This window comes from Eleginops maclovinus, chromosome 9, assembly GCF_036324505.1.
Source record: "Eleginops maclovinus isolate JMC-PN-2008 ecotype Puerto Natales chromosome 9, JC_Emac_rtc_rv5, whole genome shotgun sequence".
Classification (NCBI taxonomy): Eukaryota; Metazoa; Chordata; class Actinopteri; order Perciformes; family Eleginopidae; genus Eleginops; species Eleginops maclovinus.
In genome coordinates this window covers 8,323,761-8,342,721 of record NC_086357.1, presented here as the reverse complement: position 1 = coordinate 8,342,721, position 18,961 = coordinate 8,323,761, and the positions used below count along the sequence as shown (strand labels likewise).

General features: G+C 39.0%; 1 protein-coding gene and 1 long non-coding RNA gene across 3 annotated transcripts in view; one reads left to right on the top strand and one right to left on the bottom strand.

Annotated features, from left to right (window-relative positions):
- The window catches only part of mylk4b (myosin light chain kinase family, member 4b), a 31,911-nt gene extending 17,349 nt beyond the window's left edge, over positions 1-14,562 (bottom strand). Inside the window, exons 1-2 of one of the 2 annotated variants that reach the window (XM_063892133.1) lie at positions 14,323-14,562; positions 8,487-8,736 (exon numbers count right to left, since the gene is read on the bottom strand). In XM_063892133.1, coding sequence (XP_063748203.1) covers positions 8,487-8,736; positions 14,323-14,387 — 315 coding nt within the window. In that variant the 5' untranslated portion in view covers positions 14,388-14,562. Of the gene's footprint in view, positions 1-5,184; positions 5,522-8,486; positions 8,737-14,322 lie in introns of those variants that run through there. The other variant, XM_063892134.1, reaches the window with a different exon arrangement.
- Positions 1,056-17,856, top strand: LOC134870109 (uncharacterized). Its single transcript, XR_010166499.1, has 4 exons — positions 1,056-1,170; positions 2,070-2,229; positions 3,387-3,467; positions 17,722-17,856. It is a non-coding gene; the product is annotated as an uncharacterized LOC134870109 (long non-coding RNA).
- The last annotated feature ends 1,105 nt before the right edge of the window (positions 17,857-18,961 follow it).

The window sequence follows — 18,961 nt, the reverse complement described above, 5'->3', positions numbered from 1 at the left end:
TTTTAAGTTGTAAATATATATATATATATATATATATATATATATATATATATATATATATATATATATATATATATATATATATATATATATATATCTGGTTTGTTTTGCAAAAATGTTAATAGCAATGTCCAGAGTATGATTGAAGGAAATTAGCTAAACATGCAAGACCACAAGCAGGCTTTAGTGTTGCGATTATAAAGCAAGGGCACTTCTATCTTGCTACCACTGGGTGGGAGAAGAGGTCTTCTCTTCTATCCACAGACCCTGCTGAGATCTACCTGAGAATTTAAAAGAAAACAGGGCACCTTTTGGTGAAGGGTCACACCAAGCTGTTCTGTAGTTGCCTTGAACCCTGAGCTACTAACCCCCTAAACACACATGTATTCACACAAATCCAAGCATTGGCAAATCTTTTTTTTTTTTTCATTTACTCAGATTTCAGGAGCATCTGTTGCATAAAAGCGTTTTTTCTTACTCAGATTTGTTGCATATGGTGGTGTGTTCTTTACAACAGCTTTCCTAAATTTAGATTAACATTTAAATATAATGCCTTGATTACAGCACGAAATTGAAATGTTACACATGGATTTATATGCACATTTCCTAATACTTCCAATTACTGTTCCCCATTTTTTATATTCAATACCATTGTGTTTAAACCATTCAAATAGGGCTCTATATGAAAATAATAATACAAATCATTAAATAATCTATCACAATTATCACTTTTAAATGATATAGTTATATAGTTTATAGCTGACAGTGTTTTAAGATCATTGAGGCACTGTGAGTTATTTTTCAGCTTTATGTTAAGTAATTGAAGTTTATCCATATCTCTGTACCAAATGTGGTCAACGTTATACTTAAATGGGTCACAACTAAGTTAATAGGTTAACCCATTTGTACGGTTATAAAACAAACTTACTTAAAGTGTAAGTTTACGCTAACAAAAATGATGTTTTTACGCACCTGCAACTTAAAGAAACAGTGGTTATTCTGCAGTTTTTCAGCCAGAAGTTGTGTCCCCTCAGATTGTTTGTTGTTTCGCCATTTTGAACTAATTACTAGCTTTCTTCAAGACAGCAGATTTGTTCTCAGGTGCTCTTGGTACCTTTGCCGTTTTTCTGAAGATGAATTAGCCAGTGGAGAACTCCTTCACTTCACCAAGTATGTTCTGCTAGTGCTGCTGTCATTACTATTTAACTAAACGTTTTGGCTGAATTGTATTTTATTTGTTTGCTGCTGCTGCAATTTCACTGATATGCTGCCAAGCTAACTTAGCATTAGCTATTCTTGTCTGTCGCATTTCATTAGCAGAGTGTGTCATTAGTTGGATAACTGAAACGTTAATTTATCATTTATTTGTTGTTTATTATGTAATACTATATTACTGGTCAGCCTGTAAACCACACTTTTAATGTGTAATTTCCTCACTGATTAAATAGCTTGAGTTTTCTCCCTAAATCGGAATATGCAAGAATCCCTAAAACTATTTTCCTCTCACTGAGACTGTAGTGTTGCCTTATCGCTTTCACATTAGCAACATCTTTGTATTATGGTAGATTTTTTAGTGATGTAAAACAGCACTGTTCAAAGACTGCTGCTTTTGTACAAAATAGTGATTAATTTGATGTGGAGTGCATTATTTATGTGTCAAATGCACCATTTCTACCTGTCCACTAGATGTCCTCAGACTTTTCCTCCAGTCCAAGTCACCTCATACGACTCCCATATCCACATCCTGCAACTTTCCCTCCAGTCACTTACTCCCTCACCTTTTACCTGTTTCAAATCTCTTCATCAGCCATGTAGAAATGTGACCTCCTAGTCTGTTTTAATCAACATTATGGATTAAAGGAAGACTTGGAGCCAGCTAAGCAGTCTTGATCTCAACCACAACATACTTATAATTATCAATGATGATAATGATGTTAACCCTCAACCCTTTCTCTTGATAAACTTATTCAGCTCACCTCAGAAAGTATGACAAAAACCACTTTCTCTTGTGTGTACTGAAAGTCTGTGTCTGTTTTTATTTGTGTGTAATCCCGACCACCATGTATCAGCACTGTGCTGGTAATGAGTTATGCAAACGTCTGAAAGTGGACACCGCTCGAGAGGCCAGAGGAGTCCCAGCGAAAAACGCACATTCCCCTGGAGTCCCCATGGCAAGACGACGCAGAGGAGGAAACATGGAGCCTATAGAGCTCAGGACTCAACTAAAATGTAGGTTCTGTCCCCAAAAAAACAAATTGCAGGCCCCCATTCTTCAATTAAAACAATGTACATATAGTGTACTTAGTGATTAATGTAAAACTAAATCTCTTATCCTGCATATAATGAAGAGAACATTACCATTATTCTCACCAACAATTTGAAATGGATCTTTTAATAATTAAGTATTAGTGAAGGAAATCTTCAGGAGTAATCTTTTTTAATCAGGTAATAAATCAAAAAAGTTGAATAAAAGTACATAGATGTACATAAATGTGAATATATGTAAATACATAAAAACCTGAGATACCAATTGGAATCAATTTGAAGATATATTTTCAATTGCACAACAATCTGCTTTCTATGTGTGATGTTATGCCTATTGGCATTGTCAATTGGTGTAGCTAACAAAGACAATACAGACATTAACTCCCAAATGACCTTCTATTATCTTTTAAAATTCTTCAATAAATCAAATGAAGCTATTGCTGGCTCTGTGTTTGTGTGCTAATTTGGTCTGAGCTATGTGAGTGTGAGGCAGCCCTCGTCACATTAGTCATGGTCACGCAAATTAGCACGAGCTACAGTATACTCTTTACAAGTATCACACAGATATAGATTTGTTTGTATTCTGTATGTCCCTGGTCTAAGAGATGCATACAATTTACCTTCCTTTATTGATGTTGAACTTTTATGTTTTAAAGTAAAAAGTTCATCAACTATCCAAATAATTGTAATTGTCGAATCTATAAAAAGACACAAAACTACAAACAGATTAATGTATTTTGTGCAAAAGACAAACCAAAATGTTTAACCGTTTATCTTGTTTGTTTTTTTTGTTAAAAGTGTGAGAAAATACAGATCAAGATAAGATGATGCAGTATTCTGTGGTCAATGTAGTATTGTAGCACAGTAATTCTGCTCAAATTATTCCATATTCAAAAACTGCATTTGATGTAGGCCTAATAGTGTTTTTGTATTTTAACAGCCAGAAAGTGACTGTGAAAAAACATCTTGGTTTAATAGAATTTGACATTTTCTGTTGCATAGATACAAACAGCAGAGCATAATAAAAATGAGCTGCCAAATGTCTGCAGAAAATCACAGATATGTGGGCCTTTCTGTCTGGTAAACATTGTAATGACAGTGTCCCTTTTGCTTTTTCCCAGGATACTGCAGGCTGGCTTTTAAGGTGTTAACCTGAAAAAAATCCTACCAGTTCAACTGAAGATGCTCTCACTTGTATACAGGTTAGTGGAGCCTTGGCGTGAATAAAATAATGCATAATCAGACTTTAAAGTAAGAAAAGTCAGTTTGCAGTCATATGAGGAATAAGGCTGTTTCAGTACCTCACAAATATCTAAATTCTAGAGGATTAACCAGTTCAATAAACAAACTTTACTTTGAATCCCCCTCACATTAGCCTGAATTATTATGTATCACATTGTATTCATCTTAAGACCTTAAGGACATGATAAATAGAGTTATAAATTTAGACTTAACACTTAGACTAATAAAAATATTAAGCGGACACTGAAAGGCTTTAACTGCTCTCACGCTTTATGAGGAGTCAATTACTGTACGTCTACCCCCTGCTGGATTATTATAACCCAATAAACCGAATCATACTGAACATGGTATGTGCAGCGTAGAGGGCACAGGCCTGCCTGCATGGGGTTAAGACGTCACTGCTGCTGACAAGTGTGTTTGACGCATGTGAGATATTTTCCATTGACAGTCTCGTGCTCACACACTGGCTACAGATGGATGCCAAAAACTGTTGTTGTTGCAATGAGTGGTCAAAGCAGCATGTTCAGTTCACTATAGCAGTTAGTTCAGCCCGCACAGCACAAAATGATACGGATACCTGAGCTCATTAGCTTTACTGCGGTATACATAAAACAGCTGGAGTTGGTACCCAGAAGAGATAACTCAGTAATGATCTACGGGATCCAGACCAGTTCTGAAACATGTTAACAACACCAAGAGCACAACTCCTCTTCTCAGAGTGAAATCAGAAACTAGCCCCCACCCCCCCCCCCCACCCCCCCCCCCCCCCCCACCCCCCGATAGAGAATACCGGTATTGCTGTGCTAAGATATTTCTAGCAAATATGATAATAAGTCCACCTGCACTCAAAGTGTCCAGCTACTGCTCTCATTAACAAGCCAGAGCTCTGCCATGAAGTATAGAGGTCTAAATGTAGCCAGCAAATGTTTTCACTGTGTTATTTTAGAAAGAAGTCAGATAGCGCAGGAATCTTCCAATTCTTCCAATGCTTCCAATACTCGAGATCTGTCAATTTATTATTTCAAGTCAATACTTCCTGCTATATATCTAACAAAATAATACCAAAATAGATTATAAGATTGACAATGCCCTACCTGAAAATGTTTATATGATTGTGTCCAAGCTGCTTATGTTTCAGATCTGCTTTGAAATGCATGTTTGTTTGTTTTTTAAATAGTCTAATGTTTTGCAGCAAAAATATCATAAAATGTGCATCCATAGAAGTTATGCAAAGAACTTCCAGAACAAAATCTTGTCACCTGTTCCTTGATCTATCGCCTAACTTTTTATCAAATTTGTTACAGCTTGTTAAAACTGAATGACTAACAAACAGTAAAAGATTACCCTTTGGTAAAAAAGGTAACAAACACTACTGACTTTAGCCAAACCTGTCAAAGAGACAAGAAAAGAAAATCTAGTTTGCATCACTTTGACATCAGGGCAGCTTTTGTACGGGTGATAACATCCATAAGATCATTTCCGGTTCATGCAGGCCTGCAGCATGTCGGGCTCATAATTCTCAACATGACAGCTGAGTACAATAGAAAAAAACGTGTTGATGTCTTTTTTACAACCGTTCCGCTATTCACTCAGATTGAATTAACTTCTGGCATGTTCCCAATGTCACCTGTTGAAATGGCAGCACAGGTGCACACACACCCCCTCAGGCTTTATTACCTGTGCGTCTGCAGAGTGAGTCTTCCTCCCCCTCTTCTTGGCGGAGAATATTTTCCACAGGCGTCCCCACAGGAAAGTAGCAACCAGACAAACACTCCCTAATATCCAAACATCTTTATCCCTGAACAAGTTCTCCATGACCGAAGCCTTCCTCTTCCTGTCCCGGGCCCTTGGGTCTTATCTCAGCCTCTCTGCCTCCTGTGGCGAAGGGTCTCAGATGGCGGGCAACGAGTTGTTGACATGTGGCGACACAGAGGGCGTTGATTATGAAATAGTCGCGCTCCTGCAGCTGAATGATCAGTCTCTTGCTAACCACAGACTCGGACAAGGACAGACTCTGTGCTGTCAAGCCCCCTGCCCACCAAGCGAACCCTTCACCCGCCACCCCGGCTTCCTCCCTGCCTCCCACCAGCAGGACCTAAAAGGAGAGAACATGCTGTCTCCTAGACAAGAAGGTGACAGGTGGTGTTGGGTTCAGGGTGTCGTTGTACGCCGAATCAGATGCTCCCGCTGCTGCTGGCATGTGGGTGAGACCCCCGTGGTATCCTTTAACCTCGGACCAGCACTTCATGCATGCATACTCTGAAGTATAAGTGTCAGGCAGACGCTTTGCTTCTCTGTACCTGACAAACGAACATCACTGCAGATGCATACGATATGCAAACAAGTCGACAATCATGCACGCATGTAAACAAACACCTGCATCTGCGTGGTGCTAGGTTTATCCTGTTTGTGGGCGCATGTTGCACAGTAAATCAAAAGTGCTGAGGAGAGGGGGAAAGATGGAAATAATAAAGGTTGTATTCAGGACACACAACCTGTAAACTAAGATGTGCAGATCCAATCTACTTGTGCTGTCACAGTTTCCTTTTCAGACTTTGAGTGCCTGTGTGTTTGTGTGTGTATCTGTGACAGCTATGTCTCTGGATGGTAGCTGATGATTTATTCTGGATAGTGGAATGAAACCACTGCAGTCCAGCAGATCAGATCCCGCCCCATGCCCTGCCAAGCCTATAATTAAAACCTATACTATTTTTCACACAAAGAAAAATCTATTTAAATGGCAGTGTGTGTATAGGGCATGGCTATTGGTTATTTGCAGCTTTTTCACCTTTATTATTATCCAAATGGAGAAAAAAATGTTTTCATGAAGCTAAAGTGAGCAGGTTGCCATAAATTCATACATTCTGGAACAGTCTAAAGCTTGATTGACAAACGGCAACAGGTGGGGGGCGGGATGAAGGGTCACAGGGGTTACAGAGCAGCACCCCTGGGAGGGTAAATATTCCACAGTGGGAATTAGAGCAGGGCATTTGTTAATGAAGCTGGTGGATCTGGTGGCTGAACTGCATATTCCTGGAACAGTTACAAGTAGTAGAAGAAGACTGCAAACAAAGGAGGGGGGTGCGGGCTGGTGGAAGTAAAGACAGAGCGAAGGTGCAGCTCAGGTCAGAGTTCAGAGATAGAGTTGAGGGTGAGAGATATTGACTGGGCACTATCATAGGCTGAGGATCTTAAATTGCATGTGGTGTCCCACGTGTATAAAAAGTTCCCTTTAGCGCTCCCTGGTGGTCACTTTGAGAGCAGCACTGATTTATATTTGGCCTGACAAGAAAATAAATTCCAACATAAAGTAAATACTCAGAATGCCTACATCTACAGTAGTTACACTGAGATCAGACAATACATATGAACAATGTTATAGGTTATCATAATTCTTCATAGGTTACAAATAATATTTAAAAAGCTTCTGAATTGGTCACAAAAATAGGAAAGAACTATAATGTAATTCTTAACAAAAGCGGCTTTCCAATGATGACTGCAACAAATTAACAACATCTACACTTTGTATTAAATAACTGTACATACTGCATGTTTACAACACAAACCACAGTATCAGATTTCAAATATGGCCAAAATAATTAACACTTCATATTATCTATAGAATACTTGCAAAAAAGATCAAATATATTGTTGTTTATATGTATAGCTTTTAACCAGACCAGGAGTCAACCACATATATGAAAAACAATAAGTCTTGCTTAAGTCCTTCATATTCCACTCAATAGTATTTGTCAAAACTCTTTTTTTCAACCAGTTGTGCAGCAACGGTGAAACAAAGTGATTTGTTTTATGTTACAAAAGATAATCCCCGTTGCTTGTTGATTCTATTGTGGGTCAGTATAGTCAGCAGTAAGTTGCACAGCCAATACCGATGTTTAGAACACCAATTTGGCAATATCTTTATCTTCTTTTTCATTTATTTTGTGCCAGGAAAACAAATAACTCTTTATCATTAAAAATACGAAATATATTCTGCCTTTCATCACACTTTGAATGAGCACACATTCCTTAAAATATCCTTTAAAAAAGCCTCTTTAGCCATCTTTACAGTTACCTATTCTAATACCTGCCTGAAGACATTCAATTTGACAGTGTTTTTTTATTTTTATTGGCTGCTTTCCATTTGGTTACTCACAACTCGAGTACCTGTGGTTGTGTTATGTTTTAACAATAACTCAGGAGGTTCCTGTATTACTTTTTCCAATTGAGTATTGCAAACTGGCCAGGGCTGCCATCTTGTGGCAACTGCTCAAATTGATGTTGAATAAGTGTGTAAGATTGTAATAGATTTCTGAGTTGAGGAGGTTCAAACAGACAATTAAACACACTGAAAGATCTGCAGATACCTACTGAGCTTTTTATATTCCACATGTTGGTGCATGGTGTTCCTGCCAACAGGTGCCGAGAACTGGAACAGTGTTTGCGACGGTTTATTTCAGTTCGCCTCTTCCACACCTCTGCACAAACTGCTGATTGTGACATATGGCAGCAGCGCAATCAGGGGACGCACGTACAACGGCAGAGTCAATCTCATGCACTCTAACTACTGTTACCGACTGTATGGTGGACCTAAGAGTCAATGTTTGATTCAGTTGTTCAATAAATTATATTTAGTTGGCAAAAAGAATTAGGAGATTAAGATTAAGATTTTATGAGCCATATGGTTTCTTTCTTGTTCGACATCCATATTTTTTACAGGAATTACATATACTTTAGTTACAGTATATTCCCTTTTTTTATTTGAGTTAAATTTTGTATTAATAGGTTCTGGTAAATGCAAAAGTATGGTATGTTGAACAGGACTTAAAGGAACATAAAGACAAGGGATACAAGAAAGTAGGGGGTAACATAAACCAGTGACCACAGCTATTTTTCTGATCAACCCCAGTTCTTAGGAAGCTAGTGCATTAGTTCTCTGGACGGTAAGAGTGAGGAGAAATAAAGGCAGTGCCTGTTACCTGCTGGTTTCCCTCCAGCTCCACATGTTTGAGCTCCCAGAAGCAGCGCATTGTCTCCACCTTCTCCAGATGGCGGTAGAAGGCCAGACGGCCCAGACGCAGGCTGTTGCTACGGTTGCGGATCGCCTTCAGCCCCTCCATCTTTTCAACAATGGGGGACATGGGTATCGGAGGTGGTAGTGCAGATGATGAAAGTTTAATGTTCTTCTTGCCAGAAACAGACTCATTAAACAGCGTCTTCTTGTCCGACCTGAAATTACATGAAGCTGTTTATTAACATTTAAATACATTTTAAAATGGATACTTTCTCCATCAAGAGAAAGAGGTTGTATGTAATGACTATAAATATGGATCAAGTCAATACAACTAGTCACCAGGAAATTCACTTTTTACAATCGATTATTATTTTACATCCTTTGACATAAAATGTCCTAAAAAATACCTGGTTATCTGGGTTTTGAATGGTGTCAAGGCAAAAAAAAAAGCTAGTGAATGCATCACATTTGCTTCTGCAAATTGCGATGGGCTACTACTCAAATGTTATATTTGGATATATAGATTTTTTCTTTTTTATTCAGGACCTTGAATTCAGTCTGCACTCATTCAAGAAAAGTGCTAAATACTTCCAGATCCTTTTATATTTCCCTGTATTATGTGAAAGTAAACTAAATGTATATTTATGTTTAAACCTGTTGGTTGAAAAAATAAATGTTCGTTTATTTGATTGTATATATTAAAATGTATAATATTTAGTTATATAATTATATCAACACATAAAAAAGAGAAAATATGCAAAATAATAGTAATGTTTAAAAATGAGAGTAATCTTTCATTACAACCCTATTTAATTAAGAAAAATATCTTTATTAAAGCTAACCAGAAAGAAATGTTTAAACATAAAAACATGAAATACCTAAAAATGTACTGAAACACATGGGTGCAAAAATCCTGTAAATCCAACAACGACATGGCTTTTACTTGCCTGACAATAAAGGGATTACTGCATCGGTATAAACAGTATAGCGTAATCCCTTCCCTAACCTATTGCTCAACTTTAATCTACACTGTTGAAATAGCAGTGCCAAACATATGCTTTGACCGGGCTTCAGCGGGCAGCAGTATCTCTGATCCGACTGGGATGACGGATGATATGGTGGAGAAAATCCAGCCTGACGCCTGCTGGCGACAGCTGGCTTTCTGCTGTGCTCTACCTGTTGAGCCTCTTGGGGTGTCATGGAAGATCACTGGGGATATTTATACCTCCAGAGTGTAAATGTCCTGCCTTTTGCTCGACAATTACAGAGGTCAGAGAGGGGCTGTAGTTTCAGCAAGCTGCATGAGCCCTTGATGCACGCTTGCATGTAACAGCCAGGGGCTTTTCTTCAGCATCTCAGGGTCGGATTACAACCAAAGGAAAGGCCAGGGATGCACCTGCCACTGTTATTTAAGTTGCTTTCTTTTACATTTGGTGATTAATTTACACATCCTTTAATTGTTTACTTCCTATGGATATTAGGGAATAGTATAGGTCTACAGATGCACCAACATGGCCGATAAATTCATTCTTTGATAGGGTAAATAAGAAGATAGAGGTACACAAGGTGGAGGCCTGTTTTGAAATTCATCATTTAAGAAAATATATTTTTACAGTATTATAACCATTAAGAAGTATTATAATTATTAACGGGAAACAAAGGCAACTATCTGGATAAAGTCATAAAATACAGTATACATTTGTGGTTATTAGAAATACAAATATTTTTATGACACAACTTTTACAGAATCTCAACATGAGTAGTCATCTGAACCATCACATTACATATCATAACCAACTACACTCAATAATAACCATTCTAAATAGCTTGAGGAGAATCACAAAGTGGGTGTGTGTGTCAAAGTGACCATGAGGACTGAAGTTAATTTCATAGATTACCATTTTTCCTGAACATAAGCTTTGGCGAAAACTCGACCTAGTGAGGAGTAATATTCGAGCTAATCTTAAAAAATATTCAAGTAACCTTTACTGGTACTGCATGTGTCTTTAAGTTTTCTAAACACAATCGAAAGTAGGTGTTTTATCTTTGATATTTTTACATGTAACCCATGTATAACTGCTTTAGCTTATAATAAGGAGTACTTCTTTTACCTCTCACTGACCGACACAACAGTTGTCTGACCTTTCCATCACCCCGTCTGTTTCTTTTAACTCTATGTTTTGAAGAAGGCCTTTCAAGAACCCTTATGCCTGTTTTGACGGTGTCGGCCGCTGAGGAGCCCTGGCCCTCCTGGGAGGCCGTGTGACCCAGGGTCATTCACTTTAAAGGACTTTATTTTTGGGTTCTCCATATTAAAGGTGAGGGTCAAGGGGCACGCCATCACTGAAAATGGAAAAGGCCCATAAGTGAAAAACCGTTAAGAGCCGTCACAAAGCTTGTTGCCGAGCAGACAGGAATTAAAGCTGATTAGTTAGCTTTCCATTGTGGTCACTTTGACTCATTGCAGTTTTATCCAGCCTTTACGTAAGGGTTTTGTGTATGGTATGTGGCTGTTTTTTATGTGAGCGTGCATGCCAGTCCCGAGTCTGGCGCTGTCCAAGCGATGCTGTAGTTGTGTATGTTTACTTTGTTTGGCGGCCCCTTGGTAATCCCTCTCTATAAAATAACAGGGGGGGTTCCTATCAGTCTTCTCCATCATAATCCTTCCATGTAACTGATATGAAGCCCTGCATGTGGCTCATATTTCCTAAAGTAGCAATGGATCATGGAGACCCCCGAGGACTGTATGAGTCCACTCCACCACTTTAGATGAGTAAGAGCCGGAGAACAAAAAAAGGGGGGTTGGCATCGCTCAGATCCCCCCCATAAAATGCCAAATGTGCCACAAGAGCAGAGTGATGAGAGGAAACATCACTGGGAAACCTGCCCACAGGAATTTAATATCCCAAAATGTATTTATAATGGCTGTCAATGGGGTTTAAGGGGAATTTATAAAAGCATACGCCCGATACGTGTTGATTAAGCTAATTGGAGGGGTGAGATTATTTCTCCATGTTTAGGATTGTGCCAAAATGCTGTTTTAAAGTCTACACATAGATGTGGGTTTAGTTCAGCAGGCTAATTGTACAAGCTCAGGACAATAGAAACAATAAAAAGAGGGACACTATGAAAGACGGTAGCAACAGGTGACAACAAGCACTCCTCTGTGTCACTCTTCTTTATATCTTGTAAAGGACAAGGGCACAGGGGTCAAGAGAGTTATTATAAAAACATTGCGTGTGTACCCTCTTTGGAACTGGCCCTTAATCTAGAATTAAGGTAAATAAAAAGTAAGATTTATTTTCACTATATTTACAAGAATAATTCTTTATAAAAAGCGTAAAATCAAAAAAAGTGAACCTTACTCAATCAAAACTATTAAGCTAAGCCAAAATACTCTGAAATACTTTTACTTCCTGTCTTTTTATTTATGATGGTTTTGTGTTTAGCTTAGCTTAGCTTAGTTCAAGGACTGGAAAAATGGCATGGCTTCAAGTTCATATATTATTACAGTATACGGTATTTATTCGAAGGTAGAGTATTTATCATTACATTTAATTTAGCTGACGCTTGTATCCAAAGTGACTTCCAATAAGTGATTAAGTGTTTATTTTGTTTTGTCTTAGTCTATTTTAAATGTACACATTGCATTGTACAGTATGAGGAGCCTGACACTCAAATCAACTGTAGCTAATCTGTATATGATAAATAAAGCCTTTGACACATGAAAGCTGCCTTCAAACAACTTCTTCTTCTTCTTCTTCTTCTTCTCTATAGCTTATCTTGTGTCTTTAACACAGATAGAAATAGAAGTTGTGGGGCTGTATGCTTACGCTATACAATTACACAGTCGTGCTATTTATTGATTACCAGCAGCTGTCCGCAGTGAGTTTCCCAACTAAAAAACAGAACCCCAGATGACTCTTGTTTGCATTGGTAAGGTAAAACAAGGTATTTTAACCATTTAAAAATATGTAATTTAACAAGTAGTTTCTATGGCTGTAAGAATATGTTGATGTAATGACATGTAAAATGATACATAACCTTTAGTGGCAGTATATCACACATTGAAATAAAATAATTAATAAGCAGTGGGACTCACGGTGTAAATCACGGTGAGTTTGTTTGTGTATCGGCTGCTAGGTAAACAGATGTTGCAGTCACTTTAAGCCAAGATAACATGAACTGGCCAGCAGACGTCTGATGCATGCATGTCTGCCCGTGTTGTGTTAACGTGTACATGCATCCATGTGCATATACAGTACAGTGTATGTAAAAGTGTGCATGTAAAGCCAAGTCCTTGGGTTTGTTTGTGACGTACAGAAACATCAACAGGCTAGATTAGGGGGCTCATTTTCGAGGGGGCTGCCTTGAGTGGACAGTCTTCGCTCCAGGGTGCTATCTCTCGCTCTCAGGGGCCTCTGTGGTCCCGGTTTAGTAGTCGCATGGAAACAGCCATCAAAGCCTATAAACCATAGGAATGCGGGGAGGTGTCTCTTCATACGTGTGTATGGAAAAGAATAGAACAGTACAGGACATTATGATTCATCCAAATGTGTCTTTGGTCAGTTTAAGCAACATTCAGGAAACACAATCAACACATACAGTGTCAGACTTCTGAAAGGACCTTGAAAGTAGACCTCCAAATGTCTGCAACTAAAGGACAAACTGTTCAACTACATCGTTACCAGGAAAAAAAGAAAAGCACTGAACTTTTTTCCCAGCCCACACTCCCTAATTAGGGGGACACTCAAGGGGTCGCAGACTCCTCTCAGATTAATGGGCATCAAATTAAACGCTGCCTGACATGACAGTATCAAGTCACCGACAGGTTTATTTTTCCCCATCCAAACTCCACATTCCCTCCCCTCGGGCCTGCCAGCTCACTGGAGCTTTCGACGCCACCCGAGCCAAGTCATGATCAAGGTATCACCGCCGTTTCTCTCCAAAGTGTCCAGTGCTACTAGTTGGACTGAAAACGTTTTCTTGGAGCAGGGGCCAAGTTGTTATCGATCCCCGGGTGACCCTGAAATTCTGCTTTATGCGCCATGTACAATACACAAGCATAAATAAACATGCTAAGTAGACAAGAGTAACTTAAAAAAAGGCCAATTATCACATTGGACCTTTGCACACAAACATTTTCACTGACGTGGGTATACACACTCATTTGGGCCCTAACAGACGTATTCGGTGCCCACAGCCCTTCCAATCCCTCTCTCTGACACCAACTCAGCAACGTCTGCAGAATATTGTAACTGTAGAACTTCAACTCAAAGTACACTAACATTATGCCAAGAACAAAGCAGAGCTCCTATTTTAGTTCACAGCAGAGAGCAACAAAACTGTGTATGAACAGGCATTGAACCTGTAACCTAGAAACCATTCACTTATCTTTAAACGTTTTTTATTTGGGGAAAATGTTTTTGTCTGTTGAACTATTGCACAGAAATCTACAACATGACTCAACCCTGGTGTGTTATTTCATTCTAAAGCCCCAAAAAATATTTCATTTTTGTGGGGTTTTTTTCTATTTAAATAAGACATATTTAAAATAGATTAATTATTGATATTTTACCAAAAGCGTATCACTAACCAACAGCAGATTTAGCTATTATAATACATAAGTGTGCCGTCTAACTAGACAAGAAGCTACTTGCACTGTGCGTAACTGATACCACAGGAAAAGAGGTGTTAGAATTCAAAACATGGTCGTCATGCAAAATAAGATTACTTTGCAATTCTGAGAAATAACACAAAAAGCCAGTGTAGACGGGTCAAAAGTGCAGCAGAGGACTCACCCTTGGTAGTTGGGCACATTTGCCATTACCAAAATCTTCTTCTCCTTTCCTCCCATGTCTCTCATGGGTGTGATGGAGTCAGTCTCTCCAGGTTTCCTCTCTTCCTCCACCAGTTTGATGTTTTTAGTTCCTGGTGCTGGATGCTCTCTTCCTTCCCTACACACACCGAGCAGTGAGGACAAAATTATCCAGGGTGACTATCAAGACAGACAGAGAGAGTTCAATGGGAAGCTCTGGCTGCTTATGTTCTCTGCAGTGGGAGCCACAGACGCACAGGGATAAGCACCAGAGGGGGCGGGTGAAGGAAAGAGAGGGTGTGTGGGAGGACAGGGGGAGGGTGGGGGGGGTTGTCTGCTCTGGGACCCAGGGACCACAAGCAGGGACAGAGGAAGTGTTCCAGGGAATGTGGCTTGTTATAATGGAATGAGCGGCACGCAAGAGCGCCATGTGTCTCTATGAGAGGAGGGATGATAGACTGAGAGAAGGAGAGAGATATCATGGTGGGGGGGGGGGGGGGGTGAGGAAAACTATAAAGTGGGGTTATAAAACATATCTTCCATGTTTGTAACGCTTCTTTAAACTGGCAGTTACTGATGATGTTACGGCTTGATCAGCTCTAAGTAAAGATGGCGGAATCATTGCGCAACAAGAGCAATCATTTAAGATTATTCACTTTTCTTTGACCTCTGTGTTCTCCACCTACTTCTGAGGGATATATTTCTGCTTGTTAGTGTACAGTAAGTATTATCTATAGAGTATAACAACTTAAATATTGCCTTAAACTTTTTCACTTGAAGGAGGAACAAGCACATTTGTTAAGAATAAATATGAGATAACTTTTAATAATGGTCCGTACTCTATTGGTAGACTTGTATCTGTCCCTTCAAAATATACTTTTTTTTATGTAGTGGTCCACACAATTCCATTACATATAGTTAAAGACTCATCCCTCAGGAACTGCATAGGTAAACTCGATATAAAAAAGAAATGGACAATTTCTTTATAAACAAATTGTCAAACTCACTTTGTGTGATTAATAAACTCAAAACGCTACTTATTTTCATGCAACAACTCTATTCACTTTCAGTGTTTCTCTACTCATAGGACTAATCTCGCAGGAAACGCATGCATTACACATATAACTTGTTTTGTCTCGAAAAATAAAACTCAGTGTGATTATTATGCTCCTTGAATAAGCTAAAATCCCTTTCATATTTTCATCATTGCATATTTTTTGATAAGTAGCTAGTGCCAACAGTAAACCAACTTTTTGGAAGGAAACACAAGTCTGTCCATTACACCAGCCTGTCACAGGATCGCCTCATTATCATCTGTTGTGTTTATCACCATCTTTCCTTGTCCTGCTGACCTTCCCATTACTGAGCTCAGTCTTTAGTCTTCCGTCCGACACTTAATCCCCCCTCACTCCTCTGTCGCCCTCCTGTCCCACTACCTTCTCTCTGTGCTAATTGGTGACACCGGGGCCTGTTGCTGTAAGGGTTTAGCAGCGCTTTACATCAGTGCAAGAGTCTCTGCCTGGGCTAAATGTTAGCATCACACGTGTGCTATATTTGGCACACACTCAATTAAATGATCTTAAGACAATAGTTGGGTTTGGCCTAGGATATATGACCACACAGAGTATTGTCACACCCAGTTTGAGGCCTGTGTATTGAATGAATAGATGCAAACAGGACCAAGCTACAGGAACACTCAAACCTACAGCTTCCATAAACAGCTCGATACCTCACTGTGAGATAAGATAAAGCGTGCCAGACATGTTGTTCAGACCTGAAACGCAACATACTGTATGATGACGGAAAGAGTGAGGAAGTCTGTATCTGTAAATAAAAAACATGAAAAGGTAGTAAATGACAACACAGTTAAACAAACAGCTGCTGGCTGACCTGACTACCACTTGCTTCATGCCTCATAGGTCTAAAAGGAGCTTTTGAAGAATAAGCATGCCTGTAACTAACAGCCACAAAACATCTGTTATCCATTTATCAATTACATACCTAAAGACCATGAACTTAAACATGCGGCTATACGAGAAAAATCTCCCAGTTATAAAGTTAGTCTGTGTAAAATTAAGTGAATAAATGTAGATCAGGTAGATGTATTCAAAAACTGATTTAAATTGTAGAATTCAAATGTAAGAATATTTGTTATGACCAAAACATGTATTTAAGTTGTTATTTTTTTGGACAGACATCTTAATAGCATTATAACTGTATCATACATTTTATGCACAATGATCAGATGCCCTGTCAACAAAAGGTTTTTAGAAATCATAACAGGAAGGAATCTAAAACGTATACAACCACTGTCACAACAATTAAACATATCAATAAACAAACATCACAATCTAAAATGATTTCCAATGATGTGTGCTTTACAATGATGACTTTGCTCAAAATATTTTTTATTGAGTCTGTTCTGTCTGTGGTGGTATGGAAACCTGGCCGCTTGTTAAAGTGGTCTCAAAGTAGTTGGGGGTGAGTCAGCTGCAGCTCTCTGACCTCTACCAGTAGACAAAGGAAGGCTCAATCCATATTGGACTGTATATTCATGTCAAGAGCTCCTGTCCCTCCAATCTGTTTTGATTCCTGCATTATGTGATCAACATATGTATGATTAATCTTTGTATACCTAGAAGCAAAAGAATTCCCCCTGACGGTTTGACCCGAATTGACCCAGATAGGAAGTCATTAGCAACACCACATGCGTCACACAGTCAGGTACATTTTAGGAGTGGCATTTACTGTGAGGTATTTTCAGCTCTATATGCTGTGTAAACCGTCTGGTGTGGTGGCAGCGGAGTTTTAAAGATGTATCAAATCACGATTTCTGCGTAATGTATTTCTTTCAAGCTGATTCAGACTTAGAAGGGTGACTGGTAACACAAATTTCCAGTGGCTGCACTTAGTTTGGCCTGGAATCATAATCAGGAGGGCGGATTTGTTAATGATCCTTGACAATGTCACAGCGAGCGCACAGATAGGCCGACATGCCAGCTGACCACCACTGTCGGCTGCAGAGACTTCTTTCCTTGTCCGACATTACTGAGGGTACCATTCGAAAGCCTTAACCTGAGGCGCATTCATGGCGGACAGGGATGGTCAGTGCAATACACAGACATGATCTCATTTCTAGAAACAGGAGCACATCTCTGTTTCTGCTGCCTGGTAACAGTCAAGCGATGATGGAGTGCTAAATTAATAGACTGTTAAGCCAGGATCTTAAGTTTGTGATCAAAGAAGACAACAGTTGCTGTGGACATAGTTGGCTGGATTACCATATACTCTGCAAGAGAAGTGCAATAAAATAAAACGTGGGTATTTTATTAATTGATATTTTGGACAAAATACAAACCATGTGTCAATGCTTTTCTTTCAGGGTGACTCCTCAAAGGCATTCCCGAGCGTTCATACAACATTAACAAGCAGCAAAGAAATTTGCACACTAACACTTGCCATGAAATGGATGTCAGTTCGATCCCTGGTCCCTGAACTCTGTCAAAGTGTCCTTTTTCATAATCTACACCCCAGTGTATGAATGTGTGTCAATGAATGCTTTGAGTGGTTGCTAATCCTAGAAAAGTGCTATATAAATGCAGTCCTTTAATCATTTCTCTGAATTTGTTAGTCTAATTTACCTGCTTTCATGCTCAAAAAAGCATGTGCAGGTACCCCTCATTAAAATGAAATACTTTCTTGAACTCAGGGTCAAGACTTTACTTGGAGTACACAGTAAACTGTATACTTTTTATAGCCAAGTGGTTTATATTGTGTGTAAACACTCTTCACTTCTGCCTTGTTCTCTTGGTGCACTTTGATACTTGCTACACAATCAACTTGAAACATTTCTGAGGATTGGAGAATTATGTCAAACTTTGCAAAGCACTGCCTCTGGGAATCACATGCTGCACACAGGCACAATATTTACTGTTTCCTTGGAACAAGTTGTGCTTTGCTAAATGATCCACTCTGGATATGTCACATTATAGCACTTACTTCTGATGGCACAAGTGTATATTCTGTAGCAGCGACGTCACATTTAATTTCTCAAATTAAAGAGTGTATTACAGTTCTTTGACAGATGTTTTAGTGCTTAGCTAAAGAGCCTGAGAAATCTGAGCAAATGCAGAAAGAGCTGGCCCACAGTGTTAAACTTCTGTTGGGTTAAACTGGGCAGCTGAATCGCTCGAGATTCTGTATCAAGTGCATGACACCTTATTTAATTGCAGCTAAGGGAAGCATTCGTTCCTGGGTCATGCACTAAGCAGATGTCAGCATTGTGAATATTCAGCTAAGGAAGTATCTGGTGATATATCATGAACTATTCACCATGGCTCCGCAGATACAAACTCACTAAAGATGCCATGAATGAACATTTTGCCTTATATGTGGAGTCTCAAAGGAAAAGTCATATTTTTAATCAACTGACCCCATGGATTTTACGCAAGCAATAAACTGTCAGCGAATTATCACCTGACCCAGCTTTTTCGATGCTTTTCTGCCTCTATTAGCTAACAGTTCTGGTTTCACTGCACCATTTACTATATTGTTCAGTTTTGGCACTCTCATTACCAAATTTCAGGTTACAGATTCGTTTTTTCTCCTACCAAACAAGCTTT